The sequence below is a fragment of the Ceratosolen solmsi genome, unplaced genomic scaffold (genome assembly GCF_000503995.2).
Source record: "Ceratosolen solmsi marchali unplaced genomic scaffold, CerSol_1.0 scaffold11, whole genome shotgun sequence".
NCBI lineage: Eukaryota > Metazoa > Arthropoda > Insecta > Hymenoptera > Agaonidae > Ceratosolen > Ceratosolen solmsi.
The window spans coordinates 12,995,194-13,020,422 of record NW_011948416.1 but is presented as its reverse complement, the minus strand read 5'-3'; the positions used below and the strand labels follow the sequence as shown (position 1 = coordinate 13,020,422).

Genomic DNA, 25,229 nt, shown 5'->3' with positions numbered 1-25,229 from the left:
GTACGTATGCCGGCGGCCCAACAAGCCAATCGGGGCCACAGTCGATCGTAAAACCAATGGATTAAAATGTCTATGATTAATAAAATTCGCTTCCAATCCATACTTACGCGTTTTGCACTTTAATATTCGTATAAATAACAAATTACAGCGCCAGCCACGTGTTTCTAATGCAACGCAACAACATGAAAAGGAAATGGTCGAAAGCTTAGGTAGAAACTAGAAAGAGGGCCAACGAGTCACCAGACCTCGCTCGCTCAGCTAGTGATTTTTCTTTTTTATCATACTGAAATGGAAAGGCGTGTTCTCATGGTACGATATCACTTTGTGTGAAAACGGCGCTTTATCGTGTATTTGTGTCATTGTTGCTGTTTCTCTCTCTCTTCTTTTTAAATTCAAATGGTTCATTAAATGAAAATTCGAATTGGTGATGTCGTGTAATCGAAAATGAAATTACTATAGACGTTCGTAGAAAGAATTATACTTTATTTAAGAGAAGTCATAATATTTTGTAATTATTAAGCTTCTGGAAAATTATTGAAAAAAACAAAAAAAAAAAAAAAAAAAAAAAAAAAAAAAAACTAACAAAAAAAAAATCAATAGAAAAATACATATAGCATTTTATGTAAAATTAAAATATAAAATCACGTAAGTCATAAAATAACAATAAAATGTTTAACTCACTTCGCATCCACTATATGTCTATTATATTGCCATTTATACAAGGACATTTGTACAATTTTCAAACGAGAATCATAATGATCAGCGACAGATCAACTTTTCTTTTATAATCCACCTCCGTTACAACGATACCACTTTCATAGTTACAAATTCTCTTCTGTCGTTAACAGCTACACAAGTTTTTAAAATTTAATTATTGATATGATAGAGTCGAAGGAACAGACGCGCTGTATCTTCCTCTCTTGTTTGGCTCATCTTATATAATTTAAGAAAAATCGCCCCATGTAAATCTAGCGATAACAATCCTCGCAACATATCAAGGGACATAAAAGCTTACGTACCTACAATTTGCTTGATTATTATTAATCATTACTAATACGCACTTTAACGGAAAGTAGAAAACAGATTCTTTTAAGAAAATTGTAACGCTCCATAAATTATGTAATCGCTCATTAAAAAGGCATAATCGAACAAGCTATATAAAAATTAGAACAAGTTTTTTTTTAACTTTTGTTTTATGTAGATAGAACGTACTTCAATGCTATTCCGTAAACACTTTAATAGGCATTATTAGGAATATCATAATCACATAATTTTTAATAAATTGTAATTAATAAAAATTATAACTTGAACGTAAATTTGCTATTCATGACATTCACGAGTACACTATACAAAAGTCTTTCACATAATGGAATAATTATCCTATCAGTCACTTGTTTAATTTCGTATAAAAACAAATTGATATCGAGGCACTACTGCAAACACGCATGGACCTTCTCGATCCATTCTTGTGCTGTCGCGGCATCACCTGCACAAAAATTGTACGTCCGGCGGTTTGTGCGAAGCTGAAACGACAATTAAACAAATTTTGTAACACTTTATAATAGATTGTTGTAAGCTTTTAAATAAGCCCACTGGCTTGGGGTCAACTTACGTCGAAGAACGATTTGTCATCTGTTTTCTTCCCAGGTGCTTGTACAGGGGCTGCAGGAGTTACCGATACAACCTCGGCAAGATCTATAATTTATTAAATATAAATTATAGAATGAGTTGGCTAAACATCTCATTAGTCAATCAGTTGGAGGATATAAATCGTTTAACATATTATTAACTCTTTTTCTTTGTTTGTTTTATTTATGTTTTTCAATAACATATGAATTCTTAGTGAATCGTGCATTTAAGAAATCATTAACACGATTAATTATCGTATTTTAATGTCAGGGATTGATGATTTTCGCCCAATTATGTAAGTCTTTTGCAAGATATTGCATCCATTCCGTAATAATAAATGAAATGTTATTGCAAAATCAAAGTCGTCGACGATTCTGCTTTATTCATGAAATTAAAATTGAATTTATGTAAATTTGAAAATGGCTTTAATTACGCTTACCTATGTAACCTTTGCAGTTTGAGTCCTCCATTGCATCGTAATATCTCAATTGATGTTTTATCGAATCTAAAACAAACCATCTTTGCTTCCATCCCTTAAGTAGCGCTCCGCGTTTATACAAGTAACCCTCGTGCGTTCTATTTTCCGCCACATTACTAGAAAATTGTTCGTAATATTGCTGCGACGAGGTTTGCAATGTCGTAACACCTGCAGGCAAAGTGAATAGTATTAGAAGTGGGAAAGATTAGGCTTACTAATTCTCAACGTTATTCCCACTCACTTGAATTAACGCTTCCATTATCTCCACCACTCCTGGTTAGAGTGTGATTTTGTATATTGTCCGAGCCTACCGCTTTGTATTTCGTGCAATTTTTCGACACGGAATCGGCACACTTATCGTGACAAACGTGCCCGCAATCGACGCATCGTAATCCAGCCTTAACGGGACCCCATAGAACACCGGAGCACGCGTCACAGTGTGTCGGTGTAGCCGTGTCGAGTCTTTCGAATCTTCAGCGTCAAAAAGTAAAAGTTCGATTACAATTATAATTACGTCTCGCGGTTTATACGTCAATTACGATTGCAATCAATCGCCGGGGAAGGATACCTACCTGTGGGGATGGACATAGACGGAGTTTTCGTTTCCAGCTGTGCTTCCACCGGCAAGCTTTCCCCTCAATAGTAACTCCAACGTCGAGCGTTTGTGAATCAATCTGCCGTGGTGTCGTACAAGCGCCGTGCTGAACGACGCGTGTCTCTGCAACGAGGAAATGATATTGCCATTAAACGGGAGAAAATGCTGAGGAAAATGCTGGACATTGCGAACGTACAGTTAGCGAGTCGGTGTTGGGCAATTCGAGCTTGTCCCACAAGACTTTCCACTTCTGGGGCAGATGACCAAGCTCCGTTTCGAGCTTGTGAATCTCTTCGAGAAGATGAGTAAATTGGTCGGGAACCATTGTGCTGACACCGTTGTACCTACAATTAAAGAAAAGGGAAGAAGAGAAAAAAATTCAATAGACTCGAACCCCTCCCATGGGGACTGCGAATACATCAAGTAACATTGAGCTCGACAATAGGTACCCTTGCGTCACGACTTTTCGATTACTCTTAACAGTGCCGTCTGCAGCCTCGGCTTCCTCCTCCTGCTGCGAGTCTTGCTGGAGTATCTCAAGGTCGTAAGCGGGCCCGTGAGCCAGTTCTTCCTCTAAATAATACTGCCATATGTCCAAGCTCGGCAAATGCGATACGGGCCGGAGAATTGGGTGTTCCGTGTTTGGAGTGTACATGAAGTTGTAGAAGAGCGGGCATCTCGCGTGCTGCTTTTCGATGTAGTCGAATATGCTCTGGCCTAAGTTCGTGCCAGTATTGGTGCCGGCCAATCTGCCACCGGGATACACCGTCTCGTCATCGCTACCGGTATCCACACCTTTTCAAAGATGAGACAATTAAAATACTTTTCTTCCAGTTGAATCGATCGCTAAGATCATTTCATGCGCATTCGGGTTATTGCGGATGCTGCTGCTTCGACAAAATCACGGACGTGTATCTTAATGAAATTCGTCGAGGATGTTGGTAACGATGATAGAGGCAAAATGCTTGGGTAACTTAACGCGTTTATTATGGCAATTAATATCTAACGATTAAATGAACGTAAACAATTATGTCTGTATGATTCATGTACAGCCACTGTGCGAGACTGATAATGTAGGAAGGACATTGGAATGCAGTGACCGACTAAGATAAACGAAAACGTTAAAACGATGACAACGAAGTAAAGAAAGAGTGGGCTGGCAGGCGAGCGAGCGAGAATAAGAGTGAGATGGAGAAGCACATAGATACAAGGACGAGTAGAACGAGTCATTAATTTATCGCTAGATTATAAATGAGATGCATCGTTGGAAGAAGCAGCGACAAAGAAAAGAAAAAAAATTCAAAGAGAGACGACCATAAGAGAGATTAGAAAGCAACGAAGTTATAGGGAATCCAATATTCATTATCAATATTCAGTAGTGCTAACCTTTATGATGACTGGTGAGGGATCCTCGTTTATCCTCCACAGCCGTTATTCCACACTCGACTCTATCGAATTCACAGTCGAGCAAGAAAGTCCTGAATCGACAGGACACCGAATGATATGCTAGAAACTTGAGATAGTAGTCGTTGAATTCAAAGGCCAGGGGAAATTGCCTCTGGATCTGATGAACGATATCGAGAAACTGTAGAAACGTGGGGGTGAAATTTGTCGTTTGCGAGTTAACGGCGAGGTTGCTGCGGTGACCGAAACGATGCCCGAAGCCCAGCCACTCTTTCTCAATGAGAGTCCGGAAGCCCTCGATCGTTCGATAATGCGGATCCAAGCAAACTTGGGCGATCGAGCAGACGGTCGCTGTTGTATCCCATCCGTCTTCCAAGGACACGCAAACCGACGACCCTTGCAAATCCATTAGGTCTATTACGGCTCCGGCAAGCTGCATCAGACTTTGAAGTTGCTGAAGCCATTCCGAGCTCTCTATTAGCCTGAAATTGACATTGGAAATTGTTTTAAAAATTTGGAAAGTATATCGAATTCAATTCTATTAAATAATTTTTAATGCTGAATATCGTCTTTTAGCTCAATAACGCTCTCTCATGGATGTAAATAACATTCGGACAATTTCGTCAATTTACACTGGTATCAAATCAACATTTCATTTGCTTTACCATGTCATTGGGCCACATTTTGATTTATTTGAATTAAAAACTCGATATATAAGAGAGAGAGAGAGAGAGAGAGAGAGAGAGAGAGAGAGTAGATTAGATTTTCTTACTTGTAAAAGCTGGCGTCAGGCTCCACATTGGGTGAACTGGGAACGCAGGCCCTAACGAGTTTTTTAAAGGCAGCCTTCGTATGCCTTACGTCATAAAATTCCACGGGTATGAAGTCGGTTTTCGGCGCTGATTCAGCTTTCACTCCCTTAATGAAATAATGAATAAACGTTACGAGCTTTTACGACTGGCCTTATTCTACGAACTTTAATATACATGGGATAAGGTGAGCGATATAGACATATCACATAGGACAAATAATACAATAAAGGCTATATAAGTAAAATGTTAATGAATTACAAAAGAAGATAATTAAAAGTAAAAAAAAAAGAAAGAAAAAAAGATGAATAAAAAAATAAAATATTCAATCGAACTCAAAAGTCACAGGAATAATACCTTCATATGTGCCTTTTCTCCAAGGATATAAAGGGCAGCTCTTTGAAATGTATGAACGCACTCGGTGCCGCTATCGGAATCTGCCGAATGCCTCACCGTTCCTCTTTGGTTTGCCGATGTCAATGATGCCTGGGAGCTTTGTCTCTTGTCCTTCAGAGAGCCCCATCTACCGAAATTTTTCGGACCCTTGCCACCCGAAGAGCTGCAAGTATTATAATCAATGAGCGAACTTGGCGATTTGATTAAGGCGTCATAGAACGTCACGAACAATTGCCCGAGGTGCGACGTTACCTTAAAGTACCCATGGCTTTATTAAATGGATTTCTTCGTGATTGTTCGGGAGTTGCGTTTCGGTCCTCGGCTGCTAGTAGCAGCGAATCGATACTTAAGGAGCTATCGGACATACCCCAGGCCGAACCCTGTCGTAGTATCGATACTGGTGTTGAGGCGACAAGAGCTGCTATGTACTTTTCCTGTTCGAAAGACGACGTACTCTCCGACGAGCTCGCTGAAATTTGAAATGTTCGTGTCGCTCAGAGTGGTTGAATGAGATTATTTTGCCTTTGCCGAGCGTCGAGTTCAATATTTTTTTTTACTCCTCACGTTTTATGCAGTACATTTAGAGTAAATTTACAGTACATTGAAGCAACGGCACACATATTATTCGTATTATTTGAAGGAATTAACGTACTAGGGGATAGTGGATGAAAAATATACCTTTGAGATTGCCGGCAGAGGTCGGATGAGCTTTAAGCATTCCCATAACACCTTTACCATGATAACCGGCGCCTCTAATCAATAAAGCCTTCGTTCGTGGGTGGCGCCACGTCACTATTGGAATTCGATTATGTCTGTACAATCTACAAAATCTACGGATGCTCTCGTCCGTTACAGAGGTAGGAACTATAAATAAAGCGGGATAGCTTCTGCATATCATATAGGCACAATTAACTGAGGTCAATCGAAATGGCTCGTTCCGCCGATTATTGTGCGGACCACTTGAGCACAAGCCAAGGCGATACCAGTCTCTTACATAACTTCTCTCCGACAGTCGTTCTAGTGTTTTGGCATCTGTTACGGGAGGAACAACGATTCCTGGTATTTCGAATTCGTCTACTGAAAATCAACAATTGAATAAGCAAATGCGAATAGATTGGACAATAACAAGCTCGAAGCATCAACTGCCTACCACTTAAATCATCGTCATGGCTTAGATCATTATTTTCCGTTATCGGTAAACTCATTCGACCAGGAGATGTCATGTATTTATTATTACTAGTGAGATTCATATTTGGCAAAACATACTTTTGTCGTTTTGAGGATTGTTTGGGTTTAAATCCAGCTTTCCTAGCCGTTTTTAAAAGAGTTTTTTTAGCAAAACCTCTGCAACAGAAAGAAATCATTATTTCACCATTATCAATGGCAAAATGACGCGTCGAAGCCAAACCAGAATTTTATAATGGGCTCACTTAAGGGTAGCGTGCTTTTCCTTTCCTTTATTGTGGGTGGTTGGGGCTACCAACACTTGTCCACTAAAAGCGAAATGATGAAAGATGTGTGGGGGATTCCGAGCCTTATGAACTAATTTCCGCAGAGTTTCCACGTTCTCCGGCGTCACTTCCTCGTCGAATGCAAATTTCATTAATTGGAAGGTGCACGATCTCAGCTGAAGTCCTTCTTGTTGGCATTGATCGATGTGAGCCAAGTGCTGCACGGCAACTCGTTTCTCCTTAGTTAATGACGTAACTGGAAAGGCTCGCACTACCATCTGCTCGCAAGCTGTTGCAATAATATCATAATGTGAGCCTCGATGAGCCGATATTATGAGAACTAATCGAATCGACGGCCATTCCGTTAAAATACAATGGCTTACCAAAAGGATCGCACGGAATTCCTTTGAAAACAATTCTATAATTTGTAAGGAAGATCGCCCCCTCAGCCGGTAAAAATGGTGGCGTTTTTGGAAGACCTGCCGAGCCCTCCTCTCGTCCGTCAGGCAAAAGATAAACTCGCAAACCCTCCATTATCACCTCCTCTCCGGGTAGCATATTCGGCGTCAATATTTTCGGCTAAAGCCACAACAGCAAAAAAAAAACAAAAAAAAAAAACCCATGAGAAATTTGAGGAATGAAGACGGGAGGAGGAGTTATTATCGCAATCGACGGCCCATTTATTTGAGCACACTCGACACTTTGAAAACATCCTCCCACTCAAACGAGGTGCAATAAACTGTGGATATCTTACTTTTTGTATCGGTGGCAATCGTTTACTCTCCCTGTGCACGGCCTCCAAGGTTTCGATATGCATGTGAACGAGGCCAGGTACCATTTGATGAAGGCATCTGACGTGTTCCGCGCTCACGCCACCTTCGGTACAGACGCGATCGACGAATCGCGATACCATCCGAATAACCGCACTACCCAATTCTCCGGGGTCGGTCTCCTCGAAGCCAGACTCCGCATCGCCACTATCACTGGCAACGCTACAAAATCCCAAAGGATATTTTTATTTGGATCAGTGAGCGCATGCGATACGATGGTTCGCTACATCCATAATATTTTTTTCCTATAATATTTGCAACATCGTCAACATATAATATTGTCAACAACAGCCACCGGCGACAAATATTAATACAAATTAAAAGTTTAATAGACAACAAAAAAAAAAAAAAAAAAAAAAAAAAAAAAAAAAAAAAAAAAAAAAAAAAAAAAAAAAAAAAAAAAAAAAAAAAAAAAAAAAAAAAATTCGACGAGTCTGCGAGATTAGACTTAGATAATGCAGATAGGAATGACGGACCTGTTGGTTACGCTATTGCTCGCGCGCTCGTCGTCGAAAATGTGATCTTGCCGATGAGTCTTGGCTCCGATATCCAATGGCACCAGCAGATTCACCATCCTATTGGCATAATGAATGGCCTGGCTGTATAATGTGCTCTCCTCGCTGGCAATCAGTTCGCGCTGCTTCTCCGGACTGACGGACGACGATATTCTCATCTGCTCGGCGGCGATCTCGAGAGCCGAGGCCTCCTGGCCCCGGTAAATTAGCGTACGGTCCCTGAACAGCAAGTCCTTGCCGTCCCTCGGGCTCGTTGGGCTCAGCACGCCGTCGTTTAGCCGCGATAGGCTGTTCTCGCCGGGCAGGTGTAGCCGTTTGATGTCCTTCTGCACGTCTAAGTAAAAGGCGTCCTCCCAAAATTGCTGATTTTGCCAGACCGCGTGCTCCTGCATCGTTCGGGCGGTTAATCATTAGGTTAGTTAATTAGTGCGCTATTATGGAGGATCGGAGGGGCAATGCTGGTAAAGAAAGGAGCTTCCGTTGGCTCTTTTTAACTATTCGAGTCGAAGGATGAGGATGACTCACCTGTATGCAGGTGTACGCGAATTGGATCACGCCGGTGCAGAGTTTCCTGCAGAAGGCCGTGGCGAGTGGTAGGAGCGCCGCGGCGACTCCGTGCTCGTCCATCGACGAGTCGTCCTGGAGAGCGCAGTTCATGAGCCTGACGACGAGGTCGAACTGTTGGTGCTCGAGCATGGCCTTGTTGCCGACAACGTGCTGAGATAGCTCCATGCAGAGGGCGAGGCGCGCCGCCTTGCTCTTGAGGGCGCGCAGCACCGCGGGGAAAGTCTTGCGCGCGTCCGATATCTTGTTCTCGAAGATGCAGTTGATGCAGCTGCGCAACACCTCGAGTCGGCGGGCCGAGTTGCTGACGAGGTGACGGGTGTCGTGGACGATGGATATGTGGGGACCCGTCGGCACGATACGCGGCTGGATGGGCCTCAGTGACGAGAGTCTGCGAAAGCAATGGTCCAGTCAAGTTAGCCCCGAGGCATCTTCCTTCTCTTATCGGCTTCCTGATAACGTCGCTTTACGGTAAGCGACGCAGAGGCGACGCGAAAGGTGATTGGACTTTGGCACCGCGAGCCCCATGACTTTCCGTCGCCCTACAATCTTAATATTCTGGCAAATAATGTGCCTTAGAAGCGCATAACCTCGACTGCAAAACCCTGCACGACAAAATGTCCATAAAAATATCCTTCAACTAAATGTTTTATTGCTTTTCGATATTCGGGCGTCAGTTAATCGCGAAGCTTTAATATTTTTAATGTCAATAACGGAATAATATTGTCATTTCTGAGCGAGTGACTTAATTAATGATTGATTTTAATAAATAAGTATTATCAGTTATAGGATACTGTTACCTTGATTGTTTCATCTAATAATACCGTGTCTAGTGATACCCTACACACACACACACACACACACACACACACGAAGCAATTAACTACCGCGATAAAATTTAAATTCAATATGAAATAAATAATAAATTTTATTATTACGAATAATGTTTAACGGGTGTATTGATAAAGAGGTAGAAAAGAGCGAGAGAGAGAGAGAGAGAGAGAGAGAGAGAGAGAGAGAGCAGGAAAAAGAAAAAGGAAATGACGACTTGCAGCACGTATATGAATGTGTATTAAAGGATAATAAATGGCGTGAAATCAATTTTATGGGCTATTAAAAGTGTAAAAAAAAAGTACTCGTATGATAGAAATTAAAATCTCGAGAATATATATATTATAGTTGGAATTAAAATCGTTCGATAGTTTAAGTAAAATTATAATGTCGCGAGCCGTAATAATATTGTTTATAATATTAAAATTAATTTTTAGCAAAGATATGTTTAAAATATTCGCAACATGGCCGTTAAAATATTTTTAAATTAGAAGCTTTAGTTAATCTAACGGTAATCTAAAATTTCAAACTTAAATTTATTGTTGATTCAAATTGTTAATTATATTGTAAATGACGATTATAATAATCGCTTAAGCGGTGCTTTCTCGCAATTTGACAAATGCCTCCCAAACGGTGAAATGAAAAACAAATGAAGTGTGGAGCGGCGAGGAGGGGGGGCAGTAAGGTCGAAAAAGAGGACGCAAGAAGACAAGAATCGATTAAATAAGCTACGTATACGTAGAGGAAGATCTTCGAGGCTTGGCTTTGGGGAGCCTCCTAGCGTTACCTTTGATGTTGATTTTCAATGAAATTCTTCGCCCGCCCACTTCTTCAAATAATTAATAATACACATGGGATAAATCTCGATCGAAAGAACGATCGCTTCCCCCTTAAGTCCACCCCCTCTCGCTCCCTCCGTATTTCCCTGGAATTATTAGCTCGAAAGATTTTTGTCGAAAAAGCCTTATTCTTGCGACTTATGATTCGATGCTCACGACGCGACATATCGCATTGTAAAAAATGCTTTACTACCAACCTGACTTTCAGATTACTTTTGGCTAGACCTTCGTCAATTATTGCCTGCACCGTTTCAGGATTAACGCGCGGCAGTGGCGGCTGATGAATTCTTGCGAAAGCTCCTTCCGGCGGTTTCAAAATCTTTTGTACATACGGCTGAGGATTTGGATTTTCGTTGGTATACAATTGTTGAGCCAATTCCTGAATGTGCGTAAGTACCAGTCCTAAAAGAAGAAGAAGAGTCGATAAGTAATGGGTGACGGGTACTTTGCACATCCGCCTGCAGATGATCTCGATAAACTTACTATGATCTTGGACCTCTTGTTTTAATTGGTCGCTCAAGTTACTGTACAATTCATCCCATACGTCGCAGGCCCGCCAGGGTGGGCCTCTTTCGGCGATAAACGAAGTAAAGAACATGCAGTCCAGCACCCGCGTCGTAAAGTCGCAATCCGTTAAATTGCGTTCGCCGAGGAAAGCAGCCTGCGAATCATCGTAGGAATAAATTGATGGATTGGAAGGTGGGCGCGACGTAATAAACTAATCCGAGGATTAATTTATTGTACAATTTGTAATGGAGTGGGGTCGTTTAGTCGATAAATGCGAACACGGTTAATAGATAAAGAATAGGCGCTCTCACTTTGTGAAATGTTATGACTGGCTTTGGATGAATGCGTATGAGAGTCAAGCAGCTACGATAGCCTTGTAGCAATTGTGCAAAAGCTCTCATAAAGACCGCGCGAAGTTCCTTATCCAGCATGGGGGGGTGAGGAGCTCTAGTGGCGAGTGGTGGAAAGGCGTAATCGGCGCAAGCGAGCTCCGGTTGCAAGACCAACGACAGGGCGTCCTGAGTTTGTGATAAAAGGGGCTCCGGTAGTAAGGAGAGCGAAACTCCATCGGGTACCATGATCGAGCCACCGTCCAAGTCTGCCACAATCACATCCATCTGTCGAATGGAAGAGCACGTCCTTTTAATTATTATCATCATCATCATCATCATTATTGTTATTGCTACTTCTTTTACTTTTATTGTTGTTGTTGTTGTTATTATTATTACAGATAGGCAGATGACAGGGTGCATTACCATAACAAACTTTCAAATTGCCTTTACAAGCTCTTAATGACAATGGTAGAATGTTATGTTTCGGTTTTATGTTTAAAAGAGTTCTTTTCGAGGCATTTACAGAAGTAGACTTGACATCGCTTAGCAATCGTGCATTAAACTTACCAGTTCGGCTACTTCATATTTTAGAGAGCTGTGCACACCCATGATAAAGGGAGTAGGCGTACTCAACACTTCGACTAGAGCAGCTGGCAAAAGTGGAATGTATACATGAGTATAACGAAATGGATACATCAGTGCGGTGAGCGCTCTACATCCTTCTGTCAATCTTGAATAACTTGCCGAATGGAATAAAATCTTATGCTCCGTCATGACGGCGCAGAATAATACCAAAACATTACGAATACCTATTAAAAGGTGATAATTAGCGAGCCGACATATGCATCTCTAGTCACTCCATGCTAACGGTGAGAGCAATAGCTATCGATTGATATTTACCCAACTGTTGAAATAATAAATTAACGCTTGTGTGAGTAATAGGAAGAGAAGGACTGATTGGTGGCTGTAGTGCTTGACGGTCGCCTGCACCAATGCTGAAGCGTACTTGAGGTCCACCAGCCGGTGGTACTTGTATGCATCCCAAAATATTACCGACGAGCGTTTCCAAAGGTATTCCAAGATTTTCGACATAAACGGTATAGATAATACCCAGACAGTTCTGCAATTAAAAATAAATAAAACATTAGGTTACATCGCCACTATTATTGTTGCTGTTGTTGTTCTAGTTCTTATTCCTCTTCTTCTTCTGATTATTATTGTTATTAGTGTTATTATTCTATCATAATTGTTGCCATTGGCCATATTATGATTATTAAAATTAATTTCTCATAATAAATGTACATCCAAGGATGATTAAAACACATCAAAATCATTACTCACACGAAACGTTTCGATATAATCGAGTCTGGATACCAAAACTAAACATTTTGGGGCATACATAATGCTGTGATGCGCAATAGCTGGTAGCGTTTTGACAACTAAATTGCGACTGTCCCCATCTACGGGATCTTCCTCCTCATCTACGGGTTTACTTGGTGTTATTGACACGGTTTCATTGAAGCACATGCATGCACAGTAATGACGATTTGCGTCTATGTCTGTTAATATTGATACAAAAAATCGAGGCTCTTGTCTTTCGGTGGAGAGGGCCCATCCTTGCGGTTGGCAAAACTATGGAAAGTTAAAGAACGAGTGTTTATCGTTACATTAATTAACATTAAAAATTTGACAAGCGCAAGGTTTATGAACCAAACATCCAAACTAACCCATTCTATGCCTTCGATAAACGGGGTGTCTGGCCAATCCGTCTCCGGAAATCTTTGCAATATTATTCCACTACTAGTACCACTTCCTAAGCAGTTAAGAACAAATTGTTATTAAACACACAGATGGATCTGGGCACAACATAATGGAGCTAATAAAAAGTCTGATACTTACTTTCCTTCTCATGATGGTAGCCCACGATTACAAAGTAATCCGCTAACCGAGACATCTCTGTGTACTCGTGGGGCTGAGTGGGAGTGGTTGCGCTCAACATCCCACATAGGGTAAGGAGCCTGTATTATCATGGGCCTGCGACACAAGTGGCAAGCCTCTTTTCTCCCTTCGCTGTTGATCAGCCGATGGATCAACAGATGTCAATGGACCCTAACGATAACGCAGGCCATGATACGTCTCCCAGAGGTCGTATGCTGCCCCAGGGCATTTTCGAGCCTTGACATCCACCTCCTGCCCAATATCCGCGATGCTGGACAGCCACGAGACGCGCGCGGTCCGAGACCAGGATCGCGACGACGTTGGGGCCAAGAGTATCGCTTAACCAACCGACAAGCTGCAACTAAGGACTCCTCGCTTTAATGAGGGAGATCGTCGGTGCGGCGTAGCAAAGCCTCGTCGAGGGAATCCCTCACGCTCGGTATACGTTCACAATCCCGTCGATTTTATAAAAAAAATCGGTCCCCGTAGCCACACCCCAATGTCTCGATCCATAACCTTTAGGGATGGAGAGCGGGAGAGGCTGGTGGGCTCGGGTCCGAGGGAGCAGAAGTATCGGTGCTTGGGGGGACTTGAGCGCCGAGCGACGACTTGAGAAGGAGGAGTAGGACGTGATGGGGGGAGGGGAGATGGAGATGGAGATGGAGATGGAGATGGAGATGGAGGTGGAGGTGGTGGTGGAGGTAGAGGTGGAGGAGGATGAGGAGGAGACTGTGGCGGAAAATTAGCGCGGATCAGTCGCGCTAGCGTGAACGGAGATGAGGCGAGTGGTTGATGATCAACTTACCGCCAGCAGACAACCAACGTCATCGACCAGCCAGCCACTCTCGCGCACTTCTCACAAAGAGCCGCCAGATACACGCTCGCTGACGCAGACGTACGCAATACAGACAGAAGGGTGTGCGCGCGCGCGCTCGCAATTACATCGCAGCAAGTGAAACGGTCAAACGCTCGAGTTCGCGGCGGCGCCTTTCCTATATCTCCTTCTCGCTCCCTTCCTACGCACGAAGTTCGCCGCGCTCCCTCGCACACGCGCGCACACAGCTGTCTCCCCTTTCTTCTTCTTCCTCCCTCTGTCTCTCTTCCACTCTCGCCCTTAGGCAACCGTCTCTCTTCAGCCCTCTTGCGCGCTCTCGTGGCATTCAGCCCGTGGCATCGGACCCCTACGGGCGATTATGCTCGCCCGTCGACGGCTTCCACTCCCGACGTCCACGGCGCCAAAATCTATGACGAATGGCGAAACGCCTCGCTTATTCATCGTCCTAATGATTAAGCGATGCTGCCCTCGTATCGACAACCTACTCCACCCGGAAACTTCGGAAATGTTTAGTCCCGCCCCCACCGCCCCTCGCTTCGCAGCCATCGTCCAGTATTTCCGCTTACGAGACTTATATACGGATGTGTATGCGCGTGTGCGGTGCCCCATGTGCGTGAGACAGCTCATTTGAATATAATAAAAAAAATAATAATAATAATAATTTAGGACTCTCGAGTCTGCGATATCTTCTCCGATGATGAATCTTCTCATTTTATGAGACGACCGCCGCTCTCACAAGTGCTCGAGCTTAAATTCGAAATTAAAAAGTCATATGTGCCCGCGCGCACGCACATGTATGATAAAACCTTCTTTTTCCTTTAATTTCGTCCTTCGACGGCGCGTTGCTCATTTCCAATGCATTGACATTATCGTGCCTAAACGGATAATTTCTATCTTTAAACTTAATTGCAATAATAGATTCATGACGAAGAACTGCGTATATTGGCTGATTTGTATTGTTTATTGGCTGAAAAATGTATTTTATTAAATTTGAGAAAGTGTTTATGTTTGAAAATTCGTAAATAACGTTGAAATAGCTTTACATTTGCATTTTTATAAAATCGCATTCAAGTACATTAAACTCCTTCTCGTTATTCATTACGTATTGAAATTGGAATGCTAAAAATACATAATTTCAAACAACAATTCCTTAACTTATTTATTGAGAAAGGAAAAAAATTAGCCAACGAATGAAACATTTGCATTAAATAAAAAAGAAAAATAATCAGTAAAAAAATCGACAAAATTATCACGAACGAATGGATATGGATTTTTACACGCACACACACAAATTACAATTGAATAAATTCTCGGTAAAAACAAAGTGAAAAATTGTCACGATATATTGACATAAATGAAAATATATGCGCACGTGTGAGCATACATGCAACAATTTTCTAAATATAATGTATTTCTATTTTTGAAATTTCTAAATATGTATACATTGTGTTGCCGCGCAAATATTTATTATTTATCAATCGATAGTTCCTTCTATATATATATATATATATATGCGTGTGTGTGTGTGTGTGTGGTGTTTTTATGTTTGTGTGCGTGCGTATATACATATGAGCATAATACTTTGTTGGATGTAAAACTTTATATTTTATGCGGAACGTACTAATCGTCAAATTTTTATCGTAACAACAACGTAAAAGATAATTAAACATCACAAAATTTATGAATCTTTTATTTTTTTAATTGACTACAAGCAATAAGTATGTTTTCATATATTGTAATGCTATTCATAACACTTATCTTTCGATAATAAAATATAATTCAGATATTCTTACAAGCAAAAAATACATAATCTAGTAAAGGAGAGGAACAACGAATATCTAATAAAAATTATTGTTTAAAATGTATTTTATATTTGACATTGTAGATGCATTATAGTAATTAATTAATTAATTACTTATCTACTCACCTTATTTTATTTATTTCGTGAAATTTATAATTATATTGACGGAGTATTAATTTATGCACGCATACTTACAATCGAAAGTATTATTGACCTTCTGGGGCACTATCGAGGTCATAAAATATTCTGCAGTGTTTAATCGACCTTTTTAAATTCGGTTCTTAATGCATACAAGGTTATCTAGTAAATCGAATTTATAATAGCATCCGATAAATGTTTAGCGCTACAATCTCAATGAAATCATAAATTTCAGGTTTTAATCGAACATTAAGATCACCATCGTGGATATACACATGCGCACACACGTATATATGTATATAACTTTTATATCATTAATGCAACTTTTTGTCGTAAATTTATTAAATCTTATATTACATATTGATCATTACTGATTTATATGAAACTTTGTTTGACATAATAAATTCTATTGTAAAATATGACTGATTTTATAAAGATATTACATAAACAAACCAATATCTTTTATACAATGACAATTTGTTTTTTATTCTAATTAATATATTCGATCATCCTTGATCAGATTTAATTAGAATAAATTTAACAATTATACGAATATTGACACGATGCCAATAATACAAATTATTTTTCTTTTTCTAACCAATTTATTAGAAATAAAAATAATTGCAATGTCATAAATCAATACACATAACAATATTATTATTACGTTAAGTTAGTATAATATTTTTTAAACGATAAAAAGGAATCGATTCTATATCTTAATATCTGTTAAGGACAAACAAACAATTTCTTGATATCTTATATTTCATTGTAAATAATTATGTTAATAATGGTCATATAAATTGGCTTCTGATATTTATAAAATTCTTTCTTATTTCCAAATAATTATACTGTTTAATTAGTGATATAATCTGTGCTACCGTTATTATCAATTTTTTCTAACTAGATACTGTACCAATAATAATTTCCTTAAAATATATAAACTTGTGTAAACGGGAGAGGAAGCATGAGGTGACCGAGTACATAAAAAAAAAAAAATATATATATATATATATATACGACCGAAGTTAAGTGAAAGGGACTATAGACTATATCGTTTCAAGGATTTCAAGGAAATAAGACAGTAATCAATTGAGAATATTTTTAGTGAAACAGCGTATGAAAAAGACAACAGAATGTAATAAAAAATTTCATCAAAGATATCATAATTAACATTCTATTGAATGAATAATATTGGTCAAGAAATATGAAATTTGACAAAGAGAATTAATTTACGGTGAAAATATTTACCTTTTGAAAAATAAAGAATGCGATGTAACTAAAAATTTGTATGGATAAATAATAAGACATAATAGAAATATCATTAGTATAAAATATATGATTTTACATGAAACAATAGCAGGGGAAGAATATGTTTTAAATAAACATAAATTTACATAATTTTTTAATTTAATGTCGAAATAAGAATTAAAGCGCTATAATTCAGCTAGAATTTAATATGAAATAGTTGCGCGAATAGAATAAATTTTATCTAATGTTAAAAATAGTTGGAAACATTCTTGCAAATTGTCGATAGACTTTATTTCAATGACTTTTGCGTCGTCGTTTCAATTTATTACTATAATCACAAAATAAGAGAACTGAATATAATATTTAAAATATTTAAATACTTTTTAATATGTTTTTAATATGATATAATAATTACACAAAAAAAAAATACAACACTCGTTGAAGCAAAATATTGAGACGCTAATATATAAAGAGATAAAAAATAATCAAACATTGCAGTTCACTTTTTAAGTAGCACTTAAAAAGAATAACTTTGATATTACAAAAATACTTGAGCGTTGAAATGGAAAATAAGCAATAACTATAATGTCTTTCAAGCAATGTAAACCAAATACAACTTAAATGAAGAATGATATGCAAGCAAATACATGTAATACAAACCAATCAAGTGTATCCTATATTTCACTCCTCGGAGATAATGGACAGACTTTTTTTTTGCAAAATCGATGCCAAAATGTCAACTGACTAATTGTAATTTATTTAAAACGAAGTATTACGTTTTCATAGAAATCCAGTGCAAAATAGAATGAATACATTCAAATTTGAGATCACTTAACTATAAATAAGTAACTAATCATGAATATTCTTTTAAAAACGTCATCATTAATTATTGAACATATTATGCTGAATAATGTTTGATTCTAATGCATTTCATGACAATTTTAATTACAATACGATTTAATATGCAAATTTAGGTAATTAAAAAGAGTACATGTTCAATTTTACTTTAGGTTAAAGCAAAATATTTTCTTTATTCTTATATCATTTATAAATAAGAGTGATAAATTTTTAATCATATGATTCTATATCACTTTTAGGAATAAATTAAAAAAAAAAGTGTTACAATTAATATAATTGCCAAGTTTTTAAATCACGACGATTATTATAATTTTAAGCATTAAACAATTTTAGTCATCGAATTTTCCGGTTATAAAAATTGATTATGTTTGATGAATATGGATCCTGATTATAAAATTGAAGATAGTTGATACTCAGAATCTTTCCTTTTGAGACATTAAATTCCATATTAGACAATTAAAATTTAGAAAATGAAGAAATCATCGATACGATTCAGTATCCCGAAAAATTATAAATGAAGAAAATGTCTATTTTTTGGTTTTAAGTGCTTGATAATAAAAAAGTTGATATATTATTGTTTTGCAATTAGAAGAAAATAAATCAATAGTTTCACAATAACGTTTTTTTTTTATTAGTTTCTTGGATATATGAATTCTTTCGAATTATTTATTGCAAAAGATTCTAGTAAATACAACATTGTTTTTTTTTTTTTTTTAAACAAATAATAATAATAATTATTATTATTCTTTTAAAGATGAGATATAAGGAAAACAAGTTATAAATGAAAACAATCTGGTATGTATTGCGTAAATGTGGGTTTGAAAATAGATTCTTCAAACAAAAAACAAAAGTATTATTTTAATTTTTACCTTTAAAATAAATTTGCTGAAAAATTTATTATCAAGGCATGAATAATGCAATTGCATATTATATTTCTGCATGTTTAAAAGCATTTTTTTTTATATAACACATTATATCATAACAAATATCTCAAACATTTTATTTAAGCATTATTATAATAAGTGTTATAAAACAAATTCCATACATTAAATAATGAATAATAAAAATAGATTTCTAAGTTGAATAGAATCAAAATAATATATTACAATAATAATAATAATATACATTATCAAATAAAAATATTACATCGTCTGTTAATATAATTTATTACCGAATACCTTTTTTGAGATAATGCAACATAAAAACTTATTAAAAGTTTTTTATTACAGTGTAAAGGCTTATCATTCTTAAATAATTATATACAAAAGTAAGTTATGTTTTGATGAAGCTTTTTCTATAAATAAAAAATTTAAACATGTTTAGAATGTAATAACTCATTCTATCTTATCAATATGCATGATTCAATGTACAATTATACATTCTCCACACAGATGATCAATTTTGTATAACGTATTTGAATTTCTTTATACATCTTCAATTGTTATTATTGTATTCACATTATTCATCATGCTTTGCTTAATATATTTATTTAAAAAATTAATGGTATTTTTAATTTTAACAGAGTGAATACGTTAATTATGCAATATTTTATAATATTGGACCACCACGTCTTTAAAACCTTGGTGAAAGAAAATAATTGCATTTCGATAATTCTAATATTTTCTAGTCGTTTATAGCAAAATTAAAGCCAAATTTAATATATTTTATAATATTTACACTAATTATTATTAAACATAAAAACATATTATTTATCGTACCGATGTAGTTATTTTATAAAAATTTTTAATTTAATTGAAAAATATGTTTTTTATATTATCGTTTACATATCAAGCAAATATTCTATATCTTTTCTATATATGAATGATGTTTTTATTATACATTAACACGTGATTCTACAATTCGTTTGTTTTATATAATTCGGAGTCATAATTTTATTGCAATTAAAATTAGTTTATAGTCCAATATAAATAGACATAGCACTAAAAAGAAAAACTAAGTTATACAGTTTAATTGACTGAAAGATTAACGGTTTGTCAACTGAACTGTTAATAATTGATCCATTCTGTAGAGTCACGTGATAAAAAACCGTCATATTCAATGTATTTTATATGAGAAATGTACTTCAGAAAAAAAATTCAAAGTACTAAGTATCTATTATTAAACATTTATATATAAGTAATTTTTTAGTCTTTTATGCGTCGTTGCTTTATGGTAATCAAAGGAGCCACCATTTTAAACTTATTTTTAATGTAATGTTTAATTAGGAATTGGACTTCATGTAGCTAAATTTTGTGTTCATTTAAATTCAATACAAGCCATTCCATAATAAATTGTTTCTAACATCATTTAGAATTCAGTTTCATTTGATTTTATTTTATTTTGCTGAAAATTTAATTACTTGACAATTGCTATTGGCTTGATTGTCCAACAAATCGAGTTATTTTTTTAAGTAAGAAATTGTGCCAGAAGCTTACATCTCTTGTGAAAATTTGTAATAGATCGTGTTTTGGCACCACAGAAAATTTTGTATAAAACATGCATAATAGTTGTGTAAATTGTTTACTTTTTGAACTTTATATTTAATTAAATGATAAAACATATACACTTATACTCTATATATAAATAGATATTTATATTTATTAAGTAACTATCCTAATCGTTAAAGCAAGTTTATAAGTTTTTATACGGAAAAAATCTTGTTTAAAATATCATGAATGTTTTTATTTATTTTTATTCCTTCGATGCGCGAATTAAAATAATAAAAATAAACAATTATACTTGACAAAATTCTACGACGATAATTTTTAATTCAGTTAAAATATATTGTCGCTTTTTATTAATACCAATTTATACAAGTAGACATATTGACATATTTAAAGAAATTATTTATTTTGATAAGTTTAAAAAACTATTAAAAACATCATTATCATTGTAAATTATCAAAATTAAAATTTTTTCGTAATTATTAGAATATATGATACAACCGTTGTCCTTTACTATACTATATTGTACAAATTTTAAATGCTTTAGTGGTATATAATATATATTTTGTTTTACTAATTTACACATCGTGATACAATTTTATATGGATGCAATGCATATTCATGTCGTTATATACGAATATCATATAATTTATGTAATTCTGTCAGATGTGAAAATGTTTATTATACATTTAATAAAAATAAATAAGCAACGATAAATAGGTAAAAACACGTTTTCATTTATTTTGCTTTAAAGGATTATTATGTCATATAGTTGAGTGTTATTCTACATTTTTTTTCATTTCTTAATTAGTAGGCATCAGAGAAAAATATTACACTTAAATTTTCTTACTCAATTGCAATTATGAGAAAATAATTTTTTTTCCAACTATCTAATTAAATGCAATTATATCGCACTTACCTGTAATATGATAAAAAAATTAAAGTCTTTATTGCTCATTCAATTCTTAGTGTAAGAAATACTTGAATATTAAATATTCAAAACGCATATAGATATTTAATAGATAATATTCTTAAGTCACAGATAATTATTGAAACTTATTTATAATATATTAATTTTATTTTACAAACAATAAACCAATATCGTGAAAACACGAATTCTTTTTTAAATCTTAAATTATTGATTTTGTTTCCGGTACGCAAAATTATTTGTATTGCCAATTCGAAGACAAAGTTCGAACGATTTATACATTATAACGGGTTCAAAATTTAAGTAAAATTTTAATCGTTGAAATTTTACTTGATAAATTCTTTTTCGCTAAAAACAAATTTATTTGCATAAAAATAAGACTTTATGAAAATATTCACAAATTTGTGCAATGTATGTTAACGGTGGTATATTATAGGCATTTGATATTTCAAAACAATTTAATTTACATTGATTTGCAATTATTCTTTAATTTACAATAGCTTAAAGTGATATAAAAGACTCAAATTATTTGATATCATCATTCATTTCGACGTATTAGCTTCAAAATTTTTTGACGATATATTTCCAAAAAAAAAAAAAAAAAAAAAAAAAAAAAAAAAAAAAAAAAAAAAAAAAAAAAAAAAAAAGAGTGTACACTTAATTACGTCTAATTTTAGCTTTTACAAAATATATCGTGAAAAATAAAACATTTTTTAATGAAACGCTCAAATTGTTTCTCTTTTTTGTTTTCTAAACATAGTAATAAGAAAACCTTTTATTGCATTAGATAATTTTGAATTAAGATTTTACAAAATATTTATTATCATTTGAAGCTCTGATTTGCCTTCGTAAATAATTCAAATTGTCTATCTCAGATCCTTATCTTCATTATCTAATTTTTTCAATTTTAATGCTACTGTTTATACCAAATCTCGTAGCGATATCAAGTACTATTGATTAAAAGTTTGATATACACATGTAACAAGTATATATAACTACCAGTCATAATGCGACCATTTACCTTTAAAAATTTACAAAATGGCAATGGTGGTTGCAATGATGATGTAATTAATAATAATAATTATTACAATAATAATAAAAATTATAATTATAATAATATTAAATATAATGACCAGTAAACTCTGAAACAATGTGAAACGGTCATAACGTTATATAATATCCGATTATTTAAATATACAATACATCTCGTTCTTGTCTACTTTACAATTTTCACCGAGTAGAAATGAATAATGACGCCTTCGATAAATTAAAAAGAACTATAATAAACAATTGTAATACTAGCTGTTATTCTTAAACTATGGTAAAGTTTTAACATCACAATGAGCACTTGAGTGATGTTCATTTTCTATTGACTTTTCGATTGTTAATTTTTTTTTTCTTGCCCGTCTAAATGAACACAACGAATAAGAATTCTCAAGTAAAGAAAAAAATAAGGGAAAGAAAACCAACGAACATCGCGATATCGAGCTCCTATCGCTGAAAAGTGCTGAGAGCACTCTTAACATACACAGTCATTTATAAAAAAAAAGTTTGCTAATTCACGTACCAAAAGTGCCTCTCTTTATCCGTGTGTTGCTTGACAGAGGCAGACTGAAATGGGTGGGGCAGGCGATTTGGGGTGTTTGTGGGATGTGTGAGTGTGTACGCGTGTGTACGTGGGTGTGTGTAATTTGTATTGAAGTTGCATTGCGATGGGAAGGCAACAGATGAAATGGGAAAGGCTTCAAGTATAAAATTAACAATAAAAAAGATCAACAATGCACGTTCGAATTTCAAGCCCCCGTTAGAAAAAAGTCTGCCTTCGCGTCCTTAATGGGCATAATATAATAAATCTTACACAATCGCAATAATTAATTACAAGTGTTGCCACTGGCCGTTCACTGATGTGGAAATCTCGGTGGCTCTGACGATGGCCTCGTACAGGCCGTGCCCGAGCCACATTTGATTCAATCTCTTGTACTTGTCCTTGCAGAGCTTGAGGGGGTTGCCCCTGTGGAGGCCCTGGTCCGTTTCCCCATACTCGTCAAAATACGGCGGGCAGCAGTAGGAGCCTCGGTTGGGACTTCGCAGGAACACGATCTCGCAGTCGCGAACACGTAGGAAGACGCCAATCCCGGCGCCGCACTCGCTCGCGTGGTTCGTGCACGCGCCCACCATCACCTTGTTCAGCTCGATCTGGCAGCAGTAGCTCTGCGAGCAGAGCATGTCTCCGCAGATGAGGCACATGGTGGGGTTGCGCGAGTCCTCTTTGTCACTATTCGGGCAGATGAACATCGAGACGGTGTTCATGAGCTCGCTGTAGTCCTCGGGCAGCTCGACGAGTCGGTTTATTCGTAGTGGCTCCGGGATCACGATTTCGTGCTTCGCCGTGCGCGCTCGTCTCACCCAGTCTGCGCATAGCTGCAGGACTTTCTCCGATGCGAAGAGCTCCTCGCAGCTTTCTGGCAGTCCGAGGTACCGGCAAATGTTCTCGTAGGTGTCGCCATCGCGCTCGGTGAGCTCGATTGGCGCCGGTACGTCCGTTATGTAGTGGAAATAGAGGGCGCAGCAGCGGAGGAAGGGCGCGCAGCAGGCTTTGGTGCGACGCCAAATCTCCGCGGCGGAGAGCCGTCCGCTCGATAGTCCGAGGTTCTTCATGAGATCGAGGAGGGCACCGGGCTGCTCCTCCTCCTCTTCCTCAACGTCCACGTCCATCCTTTGGTCCTCCTCGTATTTGGAGGTCAAGAGGATCTTGACGACGTGGGCTGTGAAGACGAGCCTCAGCGCGTATTGATCGGCGACGTTGCCCGTGATAATTGGATAGGAGCCGTCGTTACGGCAGCTCAGCAGGTTCGAGAGTGACGAAAGGAGCGTGACGAGCATACCGAACGCGTCCCAGCTTAGAATGCTGTATTCGCTCTCGGAAGTGTGGAGGAGGCACGCTAAGCAATTCAGGGCGTGCTCGGCGATACTCTCGGTCATGTTTTGATTACTACCGCCGCCGCTACCAGCGGCATCGCTGCCAGCTTCATCATCGATATCGTTGCTGCCAGCTTCACCAGTGATGTTGCTCAACCAGCTCGAGCCCATCATGGCCGAGACTCTCACCAAACCCTCCAAACTGTCGCGCTGTCTGGAGGAAAGGGCGCCTAGGAGGGGCTTCTCGGTGTCGCGCAGAAGAAACTCGATTGCGTGTACGGTATAGGCGGTCGATTTCCATGCAAGGAGAGGCACTCGCGAGTCGCCGTCGAAGGGCTCGCAACCCAGGCCCTTCGTGTACGTCGTCTGCGTGAACAATTGAATCATTTCGATAAGATTCTCGGATAGCTGAGGGCCTGCTTGGCTGTAGAAATCGAGCAGAGCCAAACCGTCGGCGCCGAAACATTTGATTGCGTGGATTGGGCAGGATTGTAAGCTCGGATATTTATGAACATTGCTGGTATTCGCATCTGCAGTATCTGTGAAAAAGAATAAATTAATGATAATTCATGGTATTCTATATATGCACATGCAATATAAAATGTGAATGACGATGGATTGGTTAAACCGATCAAAATGGATAATTAAATTGATAGAAAATTTTTAAAAATTCAACTACAAACGCAACCAATGAATTGACGGAAAACAGACGTTGCTTATTATTATTAACTAAATATATGTTGCAATTATAATAATTATACCTCGCTTATTCGACTCCTTTAAAACCAAGGATTTGCAGAATCGGCATTTATCGTCGTAAAATAGCTTTTGAACACCGCCATCACAGGTTTTGGCAATCTTGCAGTTAGATACTGTGGCCATGATGTCCAGCCACTTGTCGAAACTCAACTCCGGTTGTTTGGCAGGAGTGAGCTGTAGG

The 25,229-nt window shown here is 37.1% G+C and overlaps 2 protein-coding genes across 2 annotated transcripts in view; both read right to left on the bottom strand.

Moving 5' to 3' along the window:
- Positions 1 to 681: 681 nt before the first annotated feature.
- On the bottom strand, positions 682 to 13,781 carry Sbf (SET domain binding factor). The gene is made up of 26 exons (XM_011495925.1): positions 13,080 to 13,781; positions 12,908 to 12,993; positions 12,522 to 12,812; positions 12,081 to 12,300; positions 11,748 to 11,989; positions 11,160 to 11,465; positions 10,825 to 11,002; positions 10,539 to 10,743; positions 8,633 to 9,062; positions 8,069 to 8,493; positions 7,517 to 7,754; positions 7,146 to 7,341; positions 6,742 to 7,051; positions 6,462 to 6,655; positions 5,990 to 6,388; positions 5,564 to 5,780; positions 5,273 to 5,474; positions 4,879 to 5,024; positions 4,089 to 4,588; positions 3,152 to 3,497; positions 2,899 to 3,046; positions 2,680 to 2,825; positions 2,349 to 2,578; positions 2,069 to 2,275; positions 1,613 to 1,695; positions 682 to 1,523 (listed from the first exon to the last, which is right to left on the bottom strand). The coding sequence occupies exons 1-26, from the start codon at positions 13,177 to 13,179 to the stop codon at positions 1,431 to 1,433; spliced, it is 6,138 nt and encodes a 2,045-aa protein (XP_011494227.1). The 5' UTR covers positions 13,180 to 13,781; the 3' UTR covers positions 682 to 1,430.
- A 9,267-nt stretch (positions 13,782 to 23,048) lies between these two features.
- Positions 23,049 to 25,229, bottom strand: part of Ubr1 (Ubr1 ubiquitin ligase) — a 12,200-nt gene continuing 10,019 nt past the window's right edge. Inside the window, 2 exon segments of the mRNA XM_011496149.1 lie at positions 23,049 to 24,828; positions 25,051 to 25,222. Coding sequence (XP_011494451.1) covers positions 23,246 to 24,828; positions 25,051 to 25,222 — 1,755 coding nt within the window. The 3' untranslated portion in view covers positions 23,049 to 23,245.

Bases quoted from the DNA above. Each gene is read 5' to 3' on its own strand.
- Sbf (XM_011495925.1), bottom strand. From the start codon at position 13,179: ATGTTGAGCGCAACCACTCCCACTCAGCCCCACGAGTACACAGAGATG. The intron at 5,025-5,272 runs GTATTATTCCTG...TATTTCATTAAG, and splicing joins GAGAAAAGGCACATATGAAG to GGAGTGAAAGCTGAATCAGC. The intron at 1,524-1,612 runs GTAAGTTGACCC...TTGTCGTTTCAG, and splicing joins ATGACAAATCGTTCTTCGAC to CTTCGCACAAACCGCCGGAC.